Here is a 21,387-nt window from a genome sequence, read left to right on the forward strand (position 1 = left end):
TTCTACATATGAGGGATGACAAGGGAATATGCCTGAGAAAGAATTCCAGGAATTACAGCATATGGAGGCATTGGTTTTGAGTCACTTTTGCCATGAACATTAGGCAGAGCATCTGGGACCAAATTACGTCTACCTGCCCATGGACATTAGCAAAATCATCTTCCATTTGTAAATTCTGCTGAGGTAATCTGCCATACAGAGAGGACCATTTCATCAGCTTTACGATCAGAGAGCATACTGAAACACAGCCCATTTATATTTAGGAAAAAATGCTTCTCTTTAGAAAGGATAGTTTAAACTGGAAACTATTTTAAGATAGAATTATAGAAACTTACCATCTTTCTCTCTTCCCTCCTGCGTTCAGTTCCAGGCCACTACTTACTAAAAAATTTTCTCATCACTACTGGAGTTTTGTAAGAACTAACTGGATTGTGGGACAGGAGAAAATGACCAAGGAAAAATAAAAAGAAAAACAAAAATATGCACAAACTCTAAATCAGTAATAGTAAGGATTATGTTCTCTGTGCCCAAATACAACAAGGTATCGGTAATTAATTATAAGGAGGAAACAGACTAAAAAAAACTATTTTGTATGGCGACATAGTGACTGAAATAGTGTGCATTTTGTAAGTTCTGATTTAAACACTAAGACATAAGGCTGGAGAATTCAAGTACAGTTTCTATCATGTTTCTTATGACAGTATGGAGAAAAGAGATCAAGAAATTCAACCATTATGCTCATATGGGGTAAACTTGCAACTCTTCATATTCCTCATACTCAAGAAAAATGTCTCAGCAATGTAAGTAACATAAGTATTTTTACGTGTTGTTTTCCCAGCTGTGCAGCTGAAGCAGTGAAAGCCATAAATCCTGAAATACAGTGTCCTTAGGTTACCTCTGTGTTTTAGCAGAAAAAAGAATGTCCCTGCTGTTATAGAGGATCTAAACCAAATTTGACATTTTTCAGTTATGAATATAAATATAATTTAAAGAGCTAATATAGAACTTTTACTGTTAGGGTTACATATAAGCAATAGTATTTCTATTACACAAACTATTTATTTAATTTAGTTGGGCAATAAAATGGTTTTCAGAACTGAAAGCCAGATTTATTTCACGTCTTTCAGTCATGGCTAATATTGATGGGGTAGTGATATTTCATCAAGAGAATCTATTATCAAGGAATGACTGGATTTCTCTTCCAATTGCTACACAGGTTGCCCTGTATACTTGCAAGGAAATAGTGAAAATAGAGACTAATTTCTTTAACCATTAACTTGAACATGTGAACTTTAATTAATTTGCTCATTCAGAATTTTCTGAACAAAATACTGAACATTCATCTGCATCTGAAGGCCTTATCCAAACCATACTGAAATCAACAAGGTGCCTTGCCATTTCTGTAATCTGGCTTTGGAGCAAATCCCAGAGACATGAGACAGACCTTTCCTCCACCCCAGAGAACTGGTCTAAGGTCCCCCTGTCACCCCCACAGCCTCAGGTTCAGGATGCTGACTGTACCCCTGTGGTCATATGCTGGATCCACTTCCCCCGAACCTACATCTCTGGTTATGAAACCATACTACAGTGGTTTGACTCTCCTGGCATCCTATTCACAGCAGTCTGATAAAGAACTGTCACTCCCTTATACAAGAGTTTCCAATGTCACCATCAGTGGCCCTCCTACCAGTCTTAAGTTAGTTTTGGATAAAGAGACATTGAAAACACTTGTAGTCTCATCTCAATTGTAATCTCATCTGTCAAAACAAAGTTGTGGGAAGTTCAACCTTTTCATATACAGCCTCTTCTGTAGTATAGATGAATACAGAAGATACAAAAATACCAGCCATATTTTTACTAAAATATTTGCAATGACTGTCTGTAAAGTAGTGTCCAAAAGTTACATAAGCTCCTACAGAAACAAGATCAAAGATGTAACCTGGAAATATTTGCTCATTCTGTGAAAGAATAAACAGAAAAGTTTATCAGGATACAAACTGTGTTATAAAGACAAAGTGATTAGGAAATTCTTATTATCAATTTAAGACCACTGAATCCATGAGAAATCATTTATTGCATCAGATCCTTCAGGTGTCACAGGTTTGGCAAAAAGAAACTAGAAATTAAGGCAACACTTCTCTTGCAAATCAAAACTGTGCTCCTTTTCTTTGCCAATATCTTGGTGAACAACAGATGTGTAAAATTTGAGGCATGAAGGAGGAGACAGTGAATCAACAGAAGAGGATGCCAATCACATATTTCTGTTTTGTTGTTACAGACTTCCATGCATTACCTAGAAATTATAAAAGCCAGCTGTACAATTATAATGAGCAAAAAACCACTGCATATATTTTTATGAAATCTAACACAATAAAATGCTTTATATCAGATTTTTAGTTTCAAAGTAAATGTATCTGATGCACTCTGTGCATATAGATTCTACACAAAACAGAGCTGCATTAGTTTGGTGAAGTTACTGAAATGCTACACCAGTAACATTTTTAGGCAGAGCTGAAGGAGACAAGACTTAAAAGACATAGGATAAATACAAAAATTTAATATATATAGCACAATAGCTGTATTTATAGGTAGCAACAGTGGTATCTGCAGCAGTGCTGTTTTAAAGGTTCATTGTGACCAATAAACCAGATACAAGCAAGATCTAGACTTGAATGTTTTTTAAGCTCTATTTTAAATTTAATTGATCTGATATAGAATATTTTTTCATTAAGATTCTTATCAGAATTTCCTTTTGTGCTTTGTTGAACTGATCCAATACATTTAACTGTGAAAGGTATGAACAAAGCTGTGATTTTTCTTTCCCTCTCAATGCACTGCCACTTGGAACTGCAAAACTGAAATGTATATTCTGCAGTTCAGAGTTCTTGATGATTATTCAATTCGAAGGGTAACTCTAATCATAATGCCTGATCACTTTTGTAATCAGTTGAAATCATCTAGAAAGTAGTATATAAGGAACAAATGATTAATTGAAGCAATTCACATGCCTACAACATGAATGCACATAGCTGATCCAGTCACCTGTACTCCATTTTCAAAGGAGCACCAAACCTGCTTGCTTCCCATCTTGCTTCAAGCTGCACAAGCACATCTGACAAAAGGGTGCTTTTTCATTTTTCTTTTAAACAGTTCCACAAATTAACCTGAAACATTACTTTTTCAGGATTGTCTATCACGTCTTGTTGCTACTTAAAACATCTAAATTATAAGTTTTCAGGATTCACATTTTGGGAAGAAAAAAAATTTTACTCAGTCTGACCTGAAAACAACAGTACACCCACCAGAATTTGCCATAGGTATCAGTTCCTTTCAAAAAGGACATTTCAAAGTGGTAGGAGGTATTCTCAGCTCTACTGAAGAAATATAAAGTTAATATAACCTTTGAGATTCTTATTCACTAAAAAATTATTTTGTTCCATGAGTAAACAGAATAGATCTCCAAAATGCACATCCATACAGGGAACTCTATTTTATATTACAATTTTATTCACTTGCTATGAATAGTCACAACATTTATCTAGTGCAGATAATCTATTCAGTATATTTGAAAATCCATTTATTTTCATTTATTGGTATGCATGTGTTACACTTGTATATAATACAGTATTTTCAGAGCTGTTTAAGAACAAGGAAACAAAGAAAACAAGTATTGAGAAGCATGATATAGATTTTCGACCAAATAGAGGCCATATTCAGATTTTACAAAACAGCACATTTATACTTTGCACTGTCCCAGACAACCTCTTTAAGATGCTACCTTCCCTTCTGAACCTGTTAGCACAAATCCATATAATACTAATCCATCCTAAAATACCAAGATACCTAGTTTCTGCTACAAACAGTTTATTCTAATTAAATTTTAATCAGAAAATAAGATCTTTTTCTGTCAACATTTTTTTTATTATTTCCCCGCAGAATGATAGAATATACTTCTCAATTTTATTCCCAACAGTCATTTATTTTATTTAAGCTCTCCTGTGCAATAGTAGAGCAGAGGTAATGAAATGGTTTTGGAACAGCAGGGGCTACAGTGAACAGCAGGGGCTACAGGCAGAGCACTCCAAGGTGTTCATCCATCATGGAGCATAATATATAACTAAACTAGCGACATCAATGGCTTGTAAAGTTAAAATAATTTCCTTCTATTTTTTTTTTTTTTTTTTTGGTTTGCTGTGTCTGGTAACCACACAGGACTTAAATAAGCTTACCTCTATATATTTTTGACTACCATTAAGTGTGTGTGGCTTTCATTTCAATTCACCAAAGCATACAGTCAGAACCCCCTCTAGTCAGTATGTTTAGGCAGTGTCACTAAAAGAAATTGCCAAATTTCTTTTGTATCAACATTACAGATGGTACAATATATATTAAATGAAGTATAAAATTATACATTCTGTAATAACTTAGAAAAAAGCTCAAAGACGTTTAAGGCCTTTAAATATTGAGGATTTCTTTCATGTAACAGCACATTGCAAAGTTCAAGAATTTCTAACAAAACAATACAAAACAAAGAAAATGAAATTCTGGCAAGGGTCAGATCTGAATTGGATGACTGTAAGCAAGCAAAATACCCATGAACTAGGTAAATCTGGGAGAGCATTAGGACTTTTTTCCTTTATAGCAAACAGACTGAGCAGACATCTACATAAGCATCCATCAGTACTTAGGTTCAAGCAAGAGATTTTATTTTTTAATAAAAAGACAAAAATTCTGAATGATTACCATCCAATATCATAATTGCAAAACTCATTTACATCCCTGCCTACCTTTATAAAAAAAGGAATGAAATGCTGTAATTGACTGCTTACCATTAATTTAAATGAATTAAAGGTTAGGAAAGTAAAGTACATTTTGGGAACACCCATTTCCTTCAAACTAAATGGAAATGTATATCTTAAAGATATAAAATGCCTTATAATGAAAGTGGCAATTGAGTTTTGACCACTACTTTCTTTAACTGTTAAGCTGCAGTAGTTGGTTAGCCTTAGGGAAAAACATGTTAACTTGACTGTACATTCTAATATGACTGATGTATTCAGATAACTATTACTTGTCAACAATAATTATTAACAATGGATATATAATTCCATTCCTACAACAAAGCAACTTCAAGATGTTGAAATATGTACCTTTGAGAGCTGCAAGATTAGAACACAAATAAAAATGTCTAAAACTGCGCCATGCCAGAGGACAATTTCTGCAACAGAAATTTAATTAAAGCAGTGTGCAGTCCCACCAGCAATCTGAAGAGTGAACCAGGGATCATTTTAAAGTGAAAGATCCAATACATTTCAGAGGTTGACTTCATCAAGATGAAAAGCCACTGATCTGCAATGGAGAACCCAAAAGTTTGCTGCTTTTCTGCACCTTTAGAATATCAGCTCGTGATTACAGCTGCAAATTCCTTCAGCAAGTGCAATTTTACAAGTGTACACAGTTCAATCAGTTGAAATATTTGTGACACAGAAGTTCAAAATAACTTTCCAGTAGTTTAGATCTCAAGGCTGTTGCTGATTACAAGCCAGGTTCTCATTGAAACAATTGATTCTGAAGGATACACCCCAGCAGTATAAAATTTCACTTCAAGGATTGCCTGGAGGAATGAAATTCCTGTGTGTTGTATTTAATGTTATCAGCCTTGAGACTGGCTTGATTTCTCTTTAGCTATCGGGTTACCTGTAAAGAAAAAGAAAATCAGAAAATCAAAGCTGGACATAGTGAATCTACTTCCAAAGTACCGGAAACTGAAACTGAAATGTAAGATCTCTGTCCAGCAAAGCTCTTTAGATTGTTTTTAAATAAGTGAATAAAACCCAATGGTATTAGATGGCATTGCTCCTCAACTTAAATTGTGTGTTTAAGTGCTTTGTGGGAATAGGATTTGACAAGGAGAAATTGAAATGTGACCATGCCTAAAAATATGATAAAATCATGAATTACCAACCCACAAATTTCTGTTTTCTGTTATTCTTTTCTTGGTTTTTAAAAAAATTCTGCGTGGTGACAGCTTTGCTTTTAAAATGTGAGCCACTGAGTATACAGTGACTGATACTGGAGCTGTATTCTTCCATTCTTTGCATGCTTCTTTACAAAAAAATCATAACATCATAGAATCATTTAGGTTGGAAAAGGAAATGTCCTGTTAAAGTTTTAATGCATCTTAGCAAGCAATAATCACTTAGTGGAGAAACAGGACAAAACTCACACACAAATTAGAAAGAGATAGAGGTCCTCTTATTCACAAAGTACAAAACTATCAAGGATTTAATCTAGAATTGTTTCACCCAGCCTAACATGAAACAAGAGTGAAACAGAAGGACCACAGAGAAAGAGTGGGAGACAAAGCACTTCACAATAATTGTATTTTGCCTCTAACTGATTTAGATTTTAAACTTTAGAAGAAAAAAATCTGTCATATCAAAGAAACATAACTTTGAGGAATATTTCTGCTGTGTCAGTGGATACAATTAATCATCACTTAACCTTTTAATATCAAACTGTGTCAGGGAACAGCTTCCCAAGGCTTGAGGAACAACTCATTGGAATGGTCACAACACTTTGCGGCATCAAGGGGCATATGCTTTTCATTTTGATCACAGAGAGAAGGGTCATGCTCCTTAATGAAAGATTCTTTTGCTCTCAGCAAAACTGTTTGCATATAGCTCTTGTCAGCTCTGCAGAGCATAAACGTAGAACAAACAGAATATTAAACAGACTGTTCAAGGAGTTCATTGCTTCAGTTTGCCTTCTCCACAGAGTTGTTTCTAGGAACTGCACTTAAGGCAACAATAAAATTGTGCTTTGTGATTTTTATGATACATGGGCTTATTTATTACCCTGCTTTTATTTCGCTTTGGTCTTGCTGTTGGAAACAGCCTCATGTGGCCCCTTCTAAAGTAGAAGATTGCCTGAAAAAATAATAAAGAATTAATTTAAAAGTCAGGCAACATGTTTCTGTGCCTTGCACCAAAGCTCAAAAGGCTGATGCACCGTCTTATTGTTATTTATTTTTTGCTTCATTGTAGCAAGCTGGAATTCTATTCATGGAACCAGGTGCCACTGAGCTACACAAGGTAAAATATACATCTTCTGATACTATCCACAGCTGGATTTTTATTGACTTCATTTGTGATACATGTCTATATATCTATATCTATGTCTACCTATCTGTCTATCCAGTAAAGAGCCACGAAGGTGAATAAGACATAGGAGCATGTCATGTGAAGAAAGGCTGAGAGCACTGAAACTGTTCAACCTGGAGAAGAGAAGGCTCAGGAGGGGATCTCATCAATGTGTACAAATATGTGAAGAAAGGGTGCCAAGAAATGAAGCCAGACTCTCTTCAAGTGGTGCCCAGCAGCAGGACAAGAAACAATGAGAACAAACACAGGCAGTTCCCTCTTAGGGAAAAGGTTTTTACTGTGAGGGTGACTGAGCACTAGCACAGATTGCCCAGGGAGATTGTGGATCTTCCATTCTTGAAGATACTCAAAAGCTGTCTGGTCCTTGGCACGTGGCTATAGATGGCTCTGCTTGAGGCAGGGAGTGCCACTTCCAGAGTTCCCTTCCAACCCCAACTATCCTGTGCTGCATTATTTATTTCTGTTACACCCAGCTCTGCCATGCCTGGGCTAAGGTGATAAACTGAAGCTAGCAAACCCAGTATTTTTGCAGGTACATGACTGCTCAGTTACATGGCTGTTTGGAAGTGCAAATATATTTTCAGTCACAAAAAAACTCAGTAGAATCATAATCTGCAGGCCTATCTGCTCCCCCCACCTAGCACTACAACCCTGTGGTGCAAATACCCCCATGAAAGCAACATACACTGTTACATAAATTAAATAGGTGATAAAAATGAGAAAAAAAGCAGATTGCCATTCAAATTTCTGCTCTATGTGTTTAGTCTATGTCACTGACATACCTATATGGTCCACATTTGCCTCTGTATAAAATGGTAATACCTGTTATGCGCAAGCATAGATTGCACGTCAACATTAATAGAAGCTATCTATCCATACACCATGCACATCAGGGAGTGAATAAACCTCTTGGATATTAAAGGCAGTCTCATAAAGAAGCAATGAAATTTTAGCTAATACCTAGTGATGGTATTCCCAGAAATGCTTAATTTTGGATATAGTAAATGCTATTTAATTTAAGTGTCTGGGAGGTAAGGTATTAAAGTATTGTGCCAAAGGCCTTTATAGGAAAAGAGGGACCAATAACACTATGTGTCTGATCTTTAAAGTCCTTAGAGAACTGTAAATAGGTGCAAATCAAGTTTTCAGTTAATAATTAATATGTATGGAAAATTAACAATACAAATGAGAAAAGTACATTAAACCTTTAGCATCCTAGGTGTTATTTGAATTAGTTTGTTCATTCTTGGAACACAATTACTCTTTTATACTAATAATTTTTTTTCACATCATTGTTATATCATAAATACACCACATTAGATTCTCTTCATTTTCTTGTCCTAAATGTGCAATTAAAGCATAATTACTCTGCAGTTGCAGACTTTTTAATTTAAATTAGTGAGTGGCTGCTGTAAATTGGCTGTAATTGTATGTAGACTCACTTGCTTTATTTTAACATAACAATATATAATTAAATGCACCTGAAGGTTTCCACATTATTCTGCTCACTAAATGTTCAGAACAAACTAAGTCTTTGGGTAAAACATTTTTGCCAGGGTAATGCAGAATGGACCAGAGATGAAAAGATCTCATGACATCACATTAGAAAAGCTACCAGCCTCAAGAGATTTTTCTGGACAACCTCCATTCCAGTGCTGCTCACAATGGGTGAAAAATATCCTCACTTGTGAAATCCACACAGTGGATGAATACAGCAGATAATATTGTTTATTTCATTAGAATAGATTCTCAATAAAAACCAAGTCTGATACTTTTACTCAGGACTTTCTTCTGCCTTAGAAGAGGAAGGAAGAAAAATCAAGACTATAGGATATAAAGAATGGCTGAGTGAATATTCCCTGAATAGTAAAGCCCTTCTCCCTAAATTCATCCACCTAAACATCAAAGTTACAGAACCACAATTAGGTATAATAAAAGTCTTCTGTTTGTTCAGAGAAATAAATATATTTATATTTATATATATATATATATATATATAACAAATCATTAGCTAACTACAGAATAGCTTATATATCCAAAATTAGGCACATAATTAATTATTATTTAATAATTTTAGAATAAAATAGGTAACAATATATGTTATATTGAAATTAAGTGTGTTCTGGAACATTTCATAACACAAATTGTACATTACTATTTTTTGACTGGCAGCTTTTTGAGTTTTTTCTGTGTTTATCATAAACCATACACAAAATCCACATTGAAAACTGGCTCTTGAGTTTGCAAAGTCAAGCACTTAAAAGTTAGCAACTTGCTTTTTTATATGTCCCCTTGCAATTTAATTCTCTCTCTTTTCCGCCATGCACAGTAAAGAAGAGATTTTAGTGGGTGAGGAGAGTTGGAGAGAAGACAGCACTATGTATCAATGCAAAAGCAGAAAAGGTAAAATTTTTAAGCCAATGGTTTTTGCTTCAACAGATGATTCCACATGGATGGACTCTCTGTTCTAGGTTTTCTCCAAAGAAAGTACTTCATAAAGGAAGTTTTCTTTTTAATTAAAACTGTTCCATCAACCATATAGGATTGTGTGTGGTCGTAGGCTGTGTCACCTAAGAATTCTCAGGCTTTTTCTTTTCTTTTCTTTTTTTGCTGAGATACATAAGATGCAGAAAGGAAATTATTTTTTGTGAAAGCAGTTAATAGCTCACCCTAAGCTACGTGGAACTTCATGAGACAAAGTCATCTTGGCACCCCTTCCATTTTTCTCTAAAATATTAAAAGCCTGTGGGAAACAAAAATGGCATGGGGATTTGAAGTAAAAATAAAAGGGGTCTCACAAATTTATTTGATGACCAACATGAGATAAGCTAAATACAGGGAATGACACAAGCCATAAGGAATGGCTTGAAGAAATGCCTAGCTATGGATTGTCGTCCAAGTCATGGAGAAAAGACAGCAATGCCATACCAGAACAGCCCTTGTTTCTATGAAGTATATTTCTGTTCATTTTGTGTCCTAATTGTTGTAGTCTTTCTTATACTGTATGCAAAAGACCACAAAAAATTAACAAAATGGTGAACAAAGTGATTCTTTAGCAAACCTTTCCTAAAGAGGAATGAAATTGGGAGGGCTATATCAGTCATATTTTTCTAGAAAATAAATAACTTTGCTGTAGTAGTAAGAACTTAATGTAAATATTACAATGTAGAAACCAGAAGGGCACAATAACCAGAAACAAACATCTGCCAGTGCATTTTTTCCACTCAGGCCCTCTGAGAATGAGGTTGAGGTTGGAAATGAATCTTTTGAACAGATGGAAGCACACTATTTACTGGAACTTTAAAATCCATACAGCATGTTTGCCATGCACTATCATTCATACATGGCTTATGAAAGCAAATGACGGTTTGCATTACCACTTGTGCATGTTCATGCACTGAAACAGTTCAGCTTGTAAGCTTGGAAAATGCTTCTGTTCTAATACTACTATGTTGTACTAGTGATAATCCAAAGTACTTTGAAAATGTTAACAAAAGACAGGTTCACAATTTCCTCACAGATGGATAATCCTGTAATTTATGTTCCAATGAATTGAGGAAAGTGGACAAAAAGGTGTTAAGGACCTTTCTGCAATAGGGCTTCTATATGCATATACCCTTTACAGTAGGCAGGTGTGGATTTGGGTGTTTATTGCTAGATAACTAAGTTTCTGGAGGCAGGAGGAACCATTTCAAAAACCTGAGGAATGAAGGTGACTCAAGCACATTTGAAGGGAACTGCAACAGAGAACCATTAATTAGAGCACAGGCCCTTGTTTTAGTATTACAGATGGCTCTTTGACTTGGGCTACTGATAAAAGGCAAAATTTGAGTGACTTGTGAGCAGTCTGAAAAACAGATATTTAATGATAACTATATGGATTCAATTACCTTCAGAGAAGGTTACGTATTGGAAGATACTTTTTCAAGTCAAATGTTTCACTTCTGTTTATAAAATTTTGACCCTACCTAATTTTTTATTTAAAGATGCAAGAGCTTCAAATTGTTCCCTTAGTTTTATTTTAGGCACTACAGTATGAAAAGTATTTATCTAAACGCATTCCCAAGCCTGTTATTAAGCAATTTAGAATTCTAGATCCTCATGCTTGTCCTTCAGGAGCTATGACTGGCTCATTTTATTAATTGAAATGAGTATTTCCCAGTACATGACTCAAAAGGCTCCCAGGCCTTTAATAACCATAAGACTCTAAAACCTTATAATTCTTTTGTATTTTTATTTCATAGTGACTAATCGGAGCTGCATTTGTGATAGCTCCTGTGTTTAGGACTTCCATTATAGAGAGACAAACATTTTGAAAATTCATTTCATGCAATGCCATTTGAAATATAACTCTGTACTCCTTTATTTCCCACTGCTCTTAAGGATTTCAGCAGGAGATTTTTGGTGGTAATGTGGAGAGCTAGACAATCAGTGTTAAAAATTGTAATTGAAACTAAAAAATGCTTTGGAAATCTTCCACATGTAAATTGAGCTTTCCCCTTACGTCAAATAATCTGAAAGGTAGGACTAGAAAAGTAGGTAAAAGAAAAATACTTCAGAGCATGGCATATTTTCCTGTAAATGATAAAGGTCTTAATCTTTAACACAGCTTTAAGATAGATAGACAACTTCTAGCCTATCTTAGGAATATAATGGAAATACCCATTTCTTAGCTTTTTTCTGAAATTTAAGTAATTCAGTGTGGGATACTGAGCTTTCAACTACAGATGCCACACCAGACTGAATGTACTAAGATGGACTTTTCCAAGTGCTGTTCTCCAGAGCATCTGTTGTTTTCCCATGAGAGTGAGTGACTTAAGTTTACCAACTGGGTCTACCTTTGACACTCAAGTGTGTGAAAAAAGATATTTTAATGCTCCTAGAAACACTTAAGTAACACTCTGAGGCTGCTTAGGAGCACAATCAAAGTCTCTCCAACCACCCTCCAGCAATTGTGTCTACAGCAAACTAAGCAACTACATTGAGGAGTAAAGTACAACAATTCCTGTTAATACTATGTAAACCTGTATTTGTACACACCTGCTGCTCTGTGAGTAATAAACCGGGGCTGGAACACATTTTCTGGAGTGGTTTGACTCTTTATTCCTCAACGAACGTTCTGGCCCTTCCTTAGAATCCAATCAAGACTAGGATTCATCACAACTAGTGCTCCAACGTGGAGCCAGAATATTTTTTGTGTGTGGAAAAAACAAAAATTGTCATCAGGCACAGCAGAAACCTCCTTTCTCTACTTCTCCATTCGGACTTCAGGAATTTTACACGTTTGCCTAAGAAACAAACACATGTCAAGTACTACACTGTTATGAAATTAGTTACAAAAAACAAAACTGGGATAGTTGGAATATTTTTTAAACTTACAAGGAAAAATACAAAATGACAGGAAAAACAGATTTCAGAATTAGAGAAAATTCTTTTGGAAAAGTGCACGGTCTTCAAAATACCCAAACATACTCAAATGCAAACCAAAAAGCAATAGAAACTGATAGATTACACTCATTTTTTAAAGTATATCAGCAATATTTAAGTATGACAAAACAGGAATCGAAAAGTTCTTTGAGAATAAGTCCATGCATAGACCTGTGGTACAGAAAGGAGTCATGAAGTCAGAAGACAATTCCTTCAAAATGAAAGTTTTGAGTGTGTTCTTCTCATATATGTTTAAAGTAAAAAAAAAAAAAAAAATTAGAAGGTTACAGGAAACACCATAAAATAACAGATGACACATTACACATTACAAAAGACAATATTCAATTCAGACAGATAGTTCCTTATCTAAATATTTGAGGTAGATTTTGGACCTGCCGATAATGATTGCTTCTGAAAAGGGTTGCACAGCATCTCAAAAGATCACCAACATTTCTTTAAGTCTTCTTTTATTTTCTTAACCTTTTTAACTTAAATCTCATGCTGCAGTTCATTAGAAGCATACAAGATTAAACTCAGAACTTCAATAATTTCTTCCTTAAATAAAATCTCTACATATTTGAATACTATGGAACAAATTAATATGGTCCTGTGTTCATATTTCCTTGAACTAGATAGTTTACAAAATAAAATTATTTGGTACAACTCACTGGGACAATTATGATAATGAACAGCTGATGAAGACATATGAGTTACATCAAGGCTAAATCCAATTCATTAGTCCTTCGTTTGTACTCATTATTACTGTCTTCCAAAAGGTTATGCCACTATATTGAACATACCCTAGTTTTCTCAATGTTTCTGTAACTCAGTAGAAAACTGAGTTTATGGTAGAATTATTTTAACAGAATGTTTCATTTACAGACAACAGTTTTATATTAAAAGAAGACTTAAACCTTATTTTACTTTCTGTAACAGATAATAACAGCAGCGATTCAGACAAGGATATATCCTCTTGAGGTTTTTATGGTGATCACAACTCCATAGTGGAACTGCAGCATGGCGGCATAAAAGACTGCAAGACAATTAATTACATAAACATAATTCTTTTCTCTTCTACACCACTTATCCCACCTAACCATCCCAAGTGGGAGATAAAAAAAACCTCTTTCCTTTCGACATATGAGGACACTGAAGCATAATAAAGGGTCATGTTAGCCTTTCAACTGTCAGGAAGTGGAAATGGAGAGATGGGAACAGAGTCCTTCTGTCTTTGACGTTATCTGCATTCACTTACCTAAAGAAAAGCCTACACTTGTTTTTGATCGGAAAGGAAAACCTATAACAAGCGCTTTCCTATGTTTACATTCTAAATATGAAAAAGCAAAACAAATTTTAAAAAAACTAAACCCAGCCTTGTTTTAAAACTACATTGAGGTTTTAAATTGTCTAACAGGTATAAAGGATTTTCACCTTGTAATATATTTTTCCAGAAATGGGGTCAGACTGAACTTCAGATTATCCCCACTAAAAAAATCAGGTAGCCTAAGTTGCTCAAATTTGAGACCTTTTTCTTCTTCAAATTTTATGCTGTTGGGTTTTTTCCTGGTATTTGGAATGGAGAGTAACAAGCCATTTGGAAAAGTTCAAAATAGAAATGTAAATTATTTCCTTACCTGTAATTTTATCTTCTCTATAAGAGTACCTGCTGTTCTGTTAGTGCAGTACTGATGTGTTTTCTGCCTTTGTCCCAAGCTTCAGAGATTCCTCTGGTGATTTTTCCCCACTTGCCTACCAGCTTCCACTGCTGGCATTTTGAGGAACTGCACTCACATTTGGCTCCAGGAGTACTGCCACAGCTGAGGGAATATAAGACAACTAAAAAACAAGTTAGAAAACAGCAGAACCAATATCCAGGCTGGAAAAGAATGCTTAAAAACAATGAATCAGTCATCAACTTGAAACCCTTTGATAATTTTCTTTTCTCTTTTCATCTATTTAGAATTTCCACAGGAAGAAAAGACTTTTCTGTGCTTGGAGAAATTTTAGCCTAAGTAATGGGTACTGACAGAGTAGTGGGTACCCATTCAGAGAATATAAAATTATTTCAAGGAAATCTAATTTTAACTTTCTCCTGTATGAGTACCCATCATGCCATCACTCCAGTGCAGATAAGAAAGAGAAGAAATGTGGCAGATTTGAAGGAATATGAGAAATCCCTGTCATCTTTTCTCAAGTCCTAATAGAACTGTGAAAAAGGAAGAGTCTGTCATAGATGAACAATAAGAAGGATTTCTCATTACCCAGGAAAATAACACATAAAATCTCTTTCACTAAGACATAGTCAAGATTGTGGTTGCTGATTCCCAGCTAATATTTGTAGTCATCTTGGTCAGAGATGAAAAGAACAACTAGTACTGTCAGCTTAATAAGTAAATGTTTACTTTCTTGAGCATTATGGAGACATCCCGGTGAAAGTTACAACGCCCTATAACACCTCTCTACTCAGGATCATCTGGATAGTATATTTGAACTTCACAGTACACAGAAAAGAAGTATCATGTCAAAGCTAAAAATGAATGCTAGGAGTTCTAAGAACCTGCTGTGGTATTCATTTAATTTGTCTTTCTAATAGAACCTGTCAAGTTCTCTTCATGTCTGCATCTTCTCATTATCTCCTAAACAGAATGTAGCCTAAGACAAAGTAAGTATGAATGACTCAAAGAAGCCAACTGCAATTAGACACTGGTATTCTAAAATCTCAAGTAATGAAGGAAAGACCAAAAGGCTCAGAAGAGGTCGTTGCCTTCAAATTTCAGGAATGTAAGTACCAATGATGTACTTTAAGGTTGCAAGAAAGAAAAAGGACTCTGGCAATTTCCTGAATGACCTTCAAAAAAGGACTTGGCTTTCCAAGTAATAAGCTTCAAATTTTTCAGGTTGCGTTCTAGAAGAAAGTCTGTTGTTCCTTTTTGTACTTTGAGGATAATGAACAATAATTATTAGCAAGTGGAATTGGAATGATGCCTTACAGATGATAAAGTTGCATTTTCCAAGGTCACTCTGAAAAAGTGACAAGGAGTCAGGATAGAGAGCTTTCCAATTTCTAGAACAACTAATCTGATTTTGGAGTGCATTTGCCTGAATTAGGAACAGCATGAGCAAAGATAAAGTCCTTTGGTCTTCCTTTGGCAGGAACATGTTCCTAAGCCATAAAGCTTGAATTCAGGATGAAGAAGCAAGTTCTTCTGGCTGGCATCAGTAAATTATCTTCTGACGTTCTTCATCCTGAAGAGAAAAAACTGCATCTCTATTAAAATTCTCAGATCTATTACTACTGAGTTTGTAGATACATGTTGGTTAGACACAATCCATTGTTTTCTTGAGTTCCCATTGATTTTCATAAGCTGGAGACAAACTTGTGTTCGGTCTTGCGAACATAATTTTACAGGTTTCATCAGGAAAAGAAGCCCTGATGAACTGGATGTTTTGTAGCTTCACACAGAATCTGCACTTCAGAGCTCTATGGCATTTATCACTGCAGATATGACAGATGATGGATGATAATCAGGACTGTAAGATCTGACGAGGGGTCATCTGTGTATTATGCATAGTATATGCATAATAATGCAGTAGAAGAAAGCTCAGAGTCCATTTTATAGAACATGGAAAATCCTTAGGAGTATTTTCTCTATACACAGCAGTAGTGTCTTTCCTGAAATTGACTTGGTGTTCACTGGGGTGGAAGAAGGAATAAACTACAAGTCATGACAAATATGAACAATTTTGAAATTCTCATGGAAATTAACTCTACGTTGATTGTCTTCTTTATTAATTTAGTCATAGGCAGCAATTTTCCACTTATTCCTGCCTGAACTTTTTCTTCATTTTGAAGAGATCTCACTAAGGATGGGACTATCTTCATCATTCTTAGGGAGAAATATTTACGATTTACAACCATGCTCACTTTGCTGTGCAAGGGAACAATATCTGAGTAATCTGATTTCAACTGGTTTGAGAATTGTTCACTCCTCCAACAGCGACTGTGTAGGCTCAGAACGCTCTGTATGTCTGACTCTCCATAATCACTTGAGAGTGATTATTATCTATTTCCTTCCCTAACAGAAGGCAGAAAAGCAGACCTGAGACAAGGGGGTGTTTTTGATGTTTTCTATAATCAGTCCTCATGAGTAAGGAAATACAACAAGAAAACTATGTTATTTTGAAGAACTAAAAGTATTACCTTTTGAGCAATTGAGGGCCACTTTTCCACTCCCTCATACATTTCTGCAACTAAGCAGTGATGCAGAATTTGTGAAGTCTGTGCCAAATACCCAGGGAAAGAGGCAAAAATTCTGCCTGCAGCTATTTAGGCAGCAGATAATGTGAGGTTTCAGAACATCACAGTCTCTCTGACCCGAAATGTATCATTTCTGACTTGCAGAAATGATGCAAAGAAGCCCCTACAGACTAAAAAGGAAGGTGAGACAAGGAAGAAGTGAGTTTTAGAGCGTGTCAGCATGACTCACACGATACTGGCATTTGAATATCTTCTTGTATGGTAACTTCTGAGATATTAGAAGCTGAAAAAAATTTTCCAAGAAAATTTAAAAGGACTACTAGATATTCAAAGAGCCCTTCTTGCACAGCTGTGAATGGCAAAGAGACTGACAGAATGAAGCTGCAAATGGAAGTGGAAACATCTTCACTTTTGGTGTCAGGACACTGGAAAAGTGGAAATTCATGGAGAAGTGAAAAAAATCAGTCATTAACAAACGGCCTTAAGAACTTGTTCTTATTTTCCATCACAGAGGCAGAAAATTATTCTTCAGACATGAGGTCAATATCTCAAACACGCCAGCAAAGGACAAGGCAGAAGAATAAAAAAAATAAATCACAAGTTGAATCTTTTGGGACAAAGGCAGAAAACATCTTGGCTGGACAGGTGAATTGGAGGATTTGCACATGGAAGAAAGTAATGGTTGCAAAAATCACTGATTAGTAATTAACGACATGCAACTGCAATCTATTTGCATTTTTCTTGAAATATTGCAGAAATAGTTTCCTTTGATTTCAGTGTAATTCTGTCAATGTTCAGGTTCTGCAGAAGCTAAAATGGTGTTTTACATTGCATCCTAGCTGCAGTCTTACCTTTGGAAAAAGCATTCCCCGATAAAAATGCATAAACTACAGCATATATTACTAACACTGTGCGTGTGATGAAGGGATTGCAAAAGATTTCATTTCTCATGATTTTCACAGTGTGTCTGCTCACAAAAAAAAATTAGATTACCTCTCCAAATATCTTGAGACCAGACTCAGTGTATTGACAGATAGATACAGCAAGGTAATGTATAATCAGGCTCCCTTTTTTCAAAAGATCTGTACCTGTGAATATTGCCTTTAACTCATTCTCTCTTTTGATGTTACTCACTTTCATTCTTAATTTCTGTATCCATAGGGATAATGTCAGAACAGAACTAAACAAAATTTGAAACTGAAAGTGTCTTGGGAGTCAAATGTTTGGATTATCCTCACCTGCCCAACAAGTTTTACTGGCCTTTCAGTCTATGACTTTACTTACAGCATTTCACACCACAACACTTCTTCCTTTAATCCTTTATTCCATGACTAGTCTTTTGTAGGTATTTTAGAGTACTTTTGCTTTTGGGGAAAGGACCATGACTTGTCTAGATTTCTTTGATCACAAATGAACATCTTCAACCTGTAGGCCTAGGCTCCTGTCGAAGGGAGACTTGCAACTTTACATAGGATAGAACTAGGCACACCAACTTCACATTAAAGAAGCAAATTTGGTATATAAAGGCTATTTTTAGGAAAATCAGTGAATTGCATAGCCCTGAATACTGATGATTCCTTTTAACATGTGTTGGCTGGCATGCTACCTACTTTCATCAAAATGTCCAAGTGTCCCAAAAGATTAGCGTTTAGGTGCCCTACAAAAAATACAAAGCTTTAAAAAGAAAGAACTGTGATGCTAGATCAAAATGATAATTACTGATTAATAAAAAAATCCTGCTTGACCCTAGAGAATGTAATCATATTTCCATTACCAGCTCATTTGCCCCCTAAAATTTGTATTTATTCTTAGAAAATATATGCATACCACTTACTGCTCTTTTAATGACAGGTTAGATACAGCAGTCTCCGAGTTAGCAATGAGAAACATGCTGAGACAGCTGCAAATTTCTCCTAGTGACAGATTAGCCAAAGGCATGGAAAGAGATACCATAGCAACAAAGAGGCTGTCATAAGTGCAATCACTCTTTACCACGGGTAATATTTTGCTACAGTCTGTGCACTCACTTATATTGTAATCACATCATTTTTATGAACCACAAGGTATTGCTGGCCACTGTATATGTACATTATTCCTATAAATCTACATTTGAAATTAAAGTAGGAACTGAGGAGTCTATACAGAGAGGCTCTGAAGTAAGGCAGGGGAACAGAGTAGTTTTACAGTGAGGTGGTTTCTTCAGTTATATAACCCCTTATATAATATTAGGAAAACGCTTCCTGTACCTGACATATGGCAGATCATTGATCCATCCTATAATTATTTCACATTTCACAGCGGTCAAAACAAAAGGCAAATTTTTTTATGTGATGTAAGTTAGTAGCAGTTTTACACTGTAAAACATGCCATGTGAGAAATACACTGCCTTATTAGCACTCACTGACCCCAACTACCATACATCCGGCCTATCGGAAACATCCTGGAATAGCCTATACATTGTATTTAGATGATGAATTTCTGCTTTTTCTAATTGCATATCATTACTACTGCTGTTTCTGAAAAACCTGGATGAGGAAGAGCAACAAAGACATGAGGGAAGAAGCTATTACAGATTTATTTTTAACTTTGGCAGAGAAAAGAGTAACACTTAAAGAGCCTATGGATCTGTTGCTTCTGTGGAGAAGTACAGACCAACAACTAACATTACTGCATTGCTAATGCTAGGTCAGGCTCAGTTACAAGAAAAATGCCATTTTCCTTTCATATCCAGACGCATTTTAGCTCTCTTGCATTGTGCTGTCTTACTCAAGCAGCAGTTATGACAGCACTGGTAGTAGTTTAGTCACCACTTTATGCTGCCTCTTGATACTGGGAATCTGAGTAGCCCATTGAAATGCAAAGGTACCAAACAGAGATGCTTTCATTGCTTATGCTAAAAGGGTTATGAACAGCATATTTTATAAATTGAAACATAAATAAAATTACTGTCTCTCCTTTCACCAGCTGTAATTAATTTAGAAACAACACAGCATCTGCAAGTGAGAAAGAGGAGATAGAGTAAAAATGTAAGCAGTATTTATAGATAGCAACAAAACCACATTGACTGAGAGCAGTGGGATGCACATACTGAACACAGTTTGGTTTCATGTGCAGCCAGTTGGTGTGTTTGGACAGTACACTTTCTCTTCTTCCAAGGATCTTACTCAATTTTGAATTTCTTTTAAGTTCTGGATGCCATAATGTAAAATTAGATAAATAGGAATATTACAAATAACTGACTTCAGGCTCTCTCCTATATTGTTTTTGAATGTATAGACACTTTCAGTATGGATTTCTCACCATCCTGGCAATATTTCTGTTCTTTTCACACCAGTTGTCTATCTCTGGTATTGATTTGGAATGCAGATTTGGGTTTGGAATGTAGATGAGTATACTCACTATAGATATTTTTTTGGTCCTGTCATATTTCTCTGTTATTTCTCTCTGCCCTTGTAATATTTATTTTATTTTATTGCAGTACTCTATTTCTGATATTGGTTTGGCATACAGTTACATAGTAATATGCTAGGTATTGATTTCTTTCTGTTCTGCAGTGTGCTTTCGTCCACATGTTAAAAAATCTTAGCCAGTTTTCAGAGCAACAATTGCAGTTCCTTCAGTCCATTTAAAAGTGTGGTTGCTCAGCTATTCCAGAAGCTGAATGGTCATTTCCAAACAATAGCTCTTTACAACCTGGCTGAAAATACTTCTTTCACTTGTTTATAGGAAAACATTACTCACTTTCATTTTCTAGAGATTTTCAGAGGTTAATTATTAATATCTGCTATGTACCTGATTATTTTGCTGTTGTTGATTTATATTATTAGTATTGGTATTGCACCAACAATTCCTAAAGAACATGCACTGTTGCCAACTTTTAGTGAGTAGTAGATACTGGACATGTTGCTCATCACAGTATGAGTCACTGATTTAGCTCATAGCTGTGTCTCTTCAGACTGTGAACATTTTTTAAACTCCTATTTTAATATACTGCATTTTATAGTGGTCAAAGTCCAAAGCTTCCCAAACTGACAAGGAATGAATGGGTTTTTGTGGTCATCTTCCTGCTGAAGACCACATCAAAGTGACTAAATTATCTAAGCTAGTTGCTTCCTATTCAATATTGAGTATCTAAACATTAGGGGCTAAGTTAGTCATGGTAGTTTTCCTTTAGGTTATGTGAGAGACATAAGCACTTCCAGAAGATAATTCATCTGACTTACCTTAGAACAAAATCAATTGTCCTCTGGAACTGAACAATTCTATCTAAAACTGAAAAGACAGTCCAGAGCCTGGGCTAGTTGTCTCACTCTAGAGAGTCCTAATCCAAGTAAAGTCCAGTAAATTCTACCCCACATATTTTAACCAGAAGTCAGTGTTAAATTATGTCTCATTCCACAAGCAATTCTACCAAATCAAATTAAAAGCTTGAGGACAAGGTACCATTTAATTACTGTGCAATGGTTCAAAGCTGCACCAGGGAAGGTTCAGACTGAACACTAAGAACCTTTGGAAAGGCTTTCTAGAAAGGTGTCCAAA

The 21,387-nt window shown here is 35.5% G+C and overlaps 1 protein-coding gene across 7 annotated transcripts in view; it reads right to left on the bottom strand.

Moving 5' to 3' along the window:
* Positions 1-2,055: 2,055 nt before the first annotated feature.
* TAFA2 (TAFA chemokine like family member 2) overlaps positions 2,056-21,387 on the bottom strand; it is a 186,207-nt gene continuing 166,875 nt past the window's right edge. For 3 of the 7 annotated variants that reach the window (XR_005604501.1, XR_005604500.1, XR_002273484.2), the window contains 3 exons: positions 14,225-14,407; positions 12,204-12,451; positions 2,056-5,697 (listed from right to left, as the gene is read on the bottom strand). Coding sequence is in view for 1 of the 7 variants with exons in the window: in XM_039571155.1 (XP_039427089.1) it covers positions 5,686-5,697 (12 nt within the window). In the remaining 6 variants the exon portion in view is untranslated. Of the gene's footprint in view, positions 5,698-9,832; positions 9,907-12,203; positions 12,452-14,224; positions 14,408-21,387 lie in introns of all 7 variants that reach the window. The other 4 variants (XR_005604502.1, XR_005604503.1, XR_005604504.1 and 1 more) reach the window with 4 other exon arrangements.

The sequence above is a fragment of the Corvus cornix genome, chromosome 1A (genome assembly GCF_000738735.6).
Source record: "Corvus cornix cornix isolate S_Up_H32 chromosome 1A, ASM73873v5, whole genome shotgun sequence".
NCBI lineage: Eukaryota > Metazoa > Chordata > Aves > Passeriformes > Corvidae > Corvus > Corvus cornix.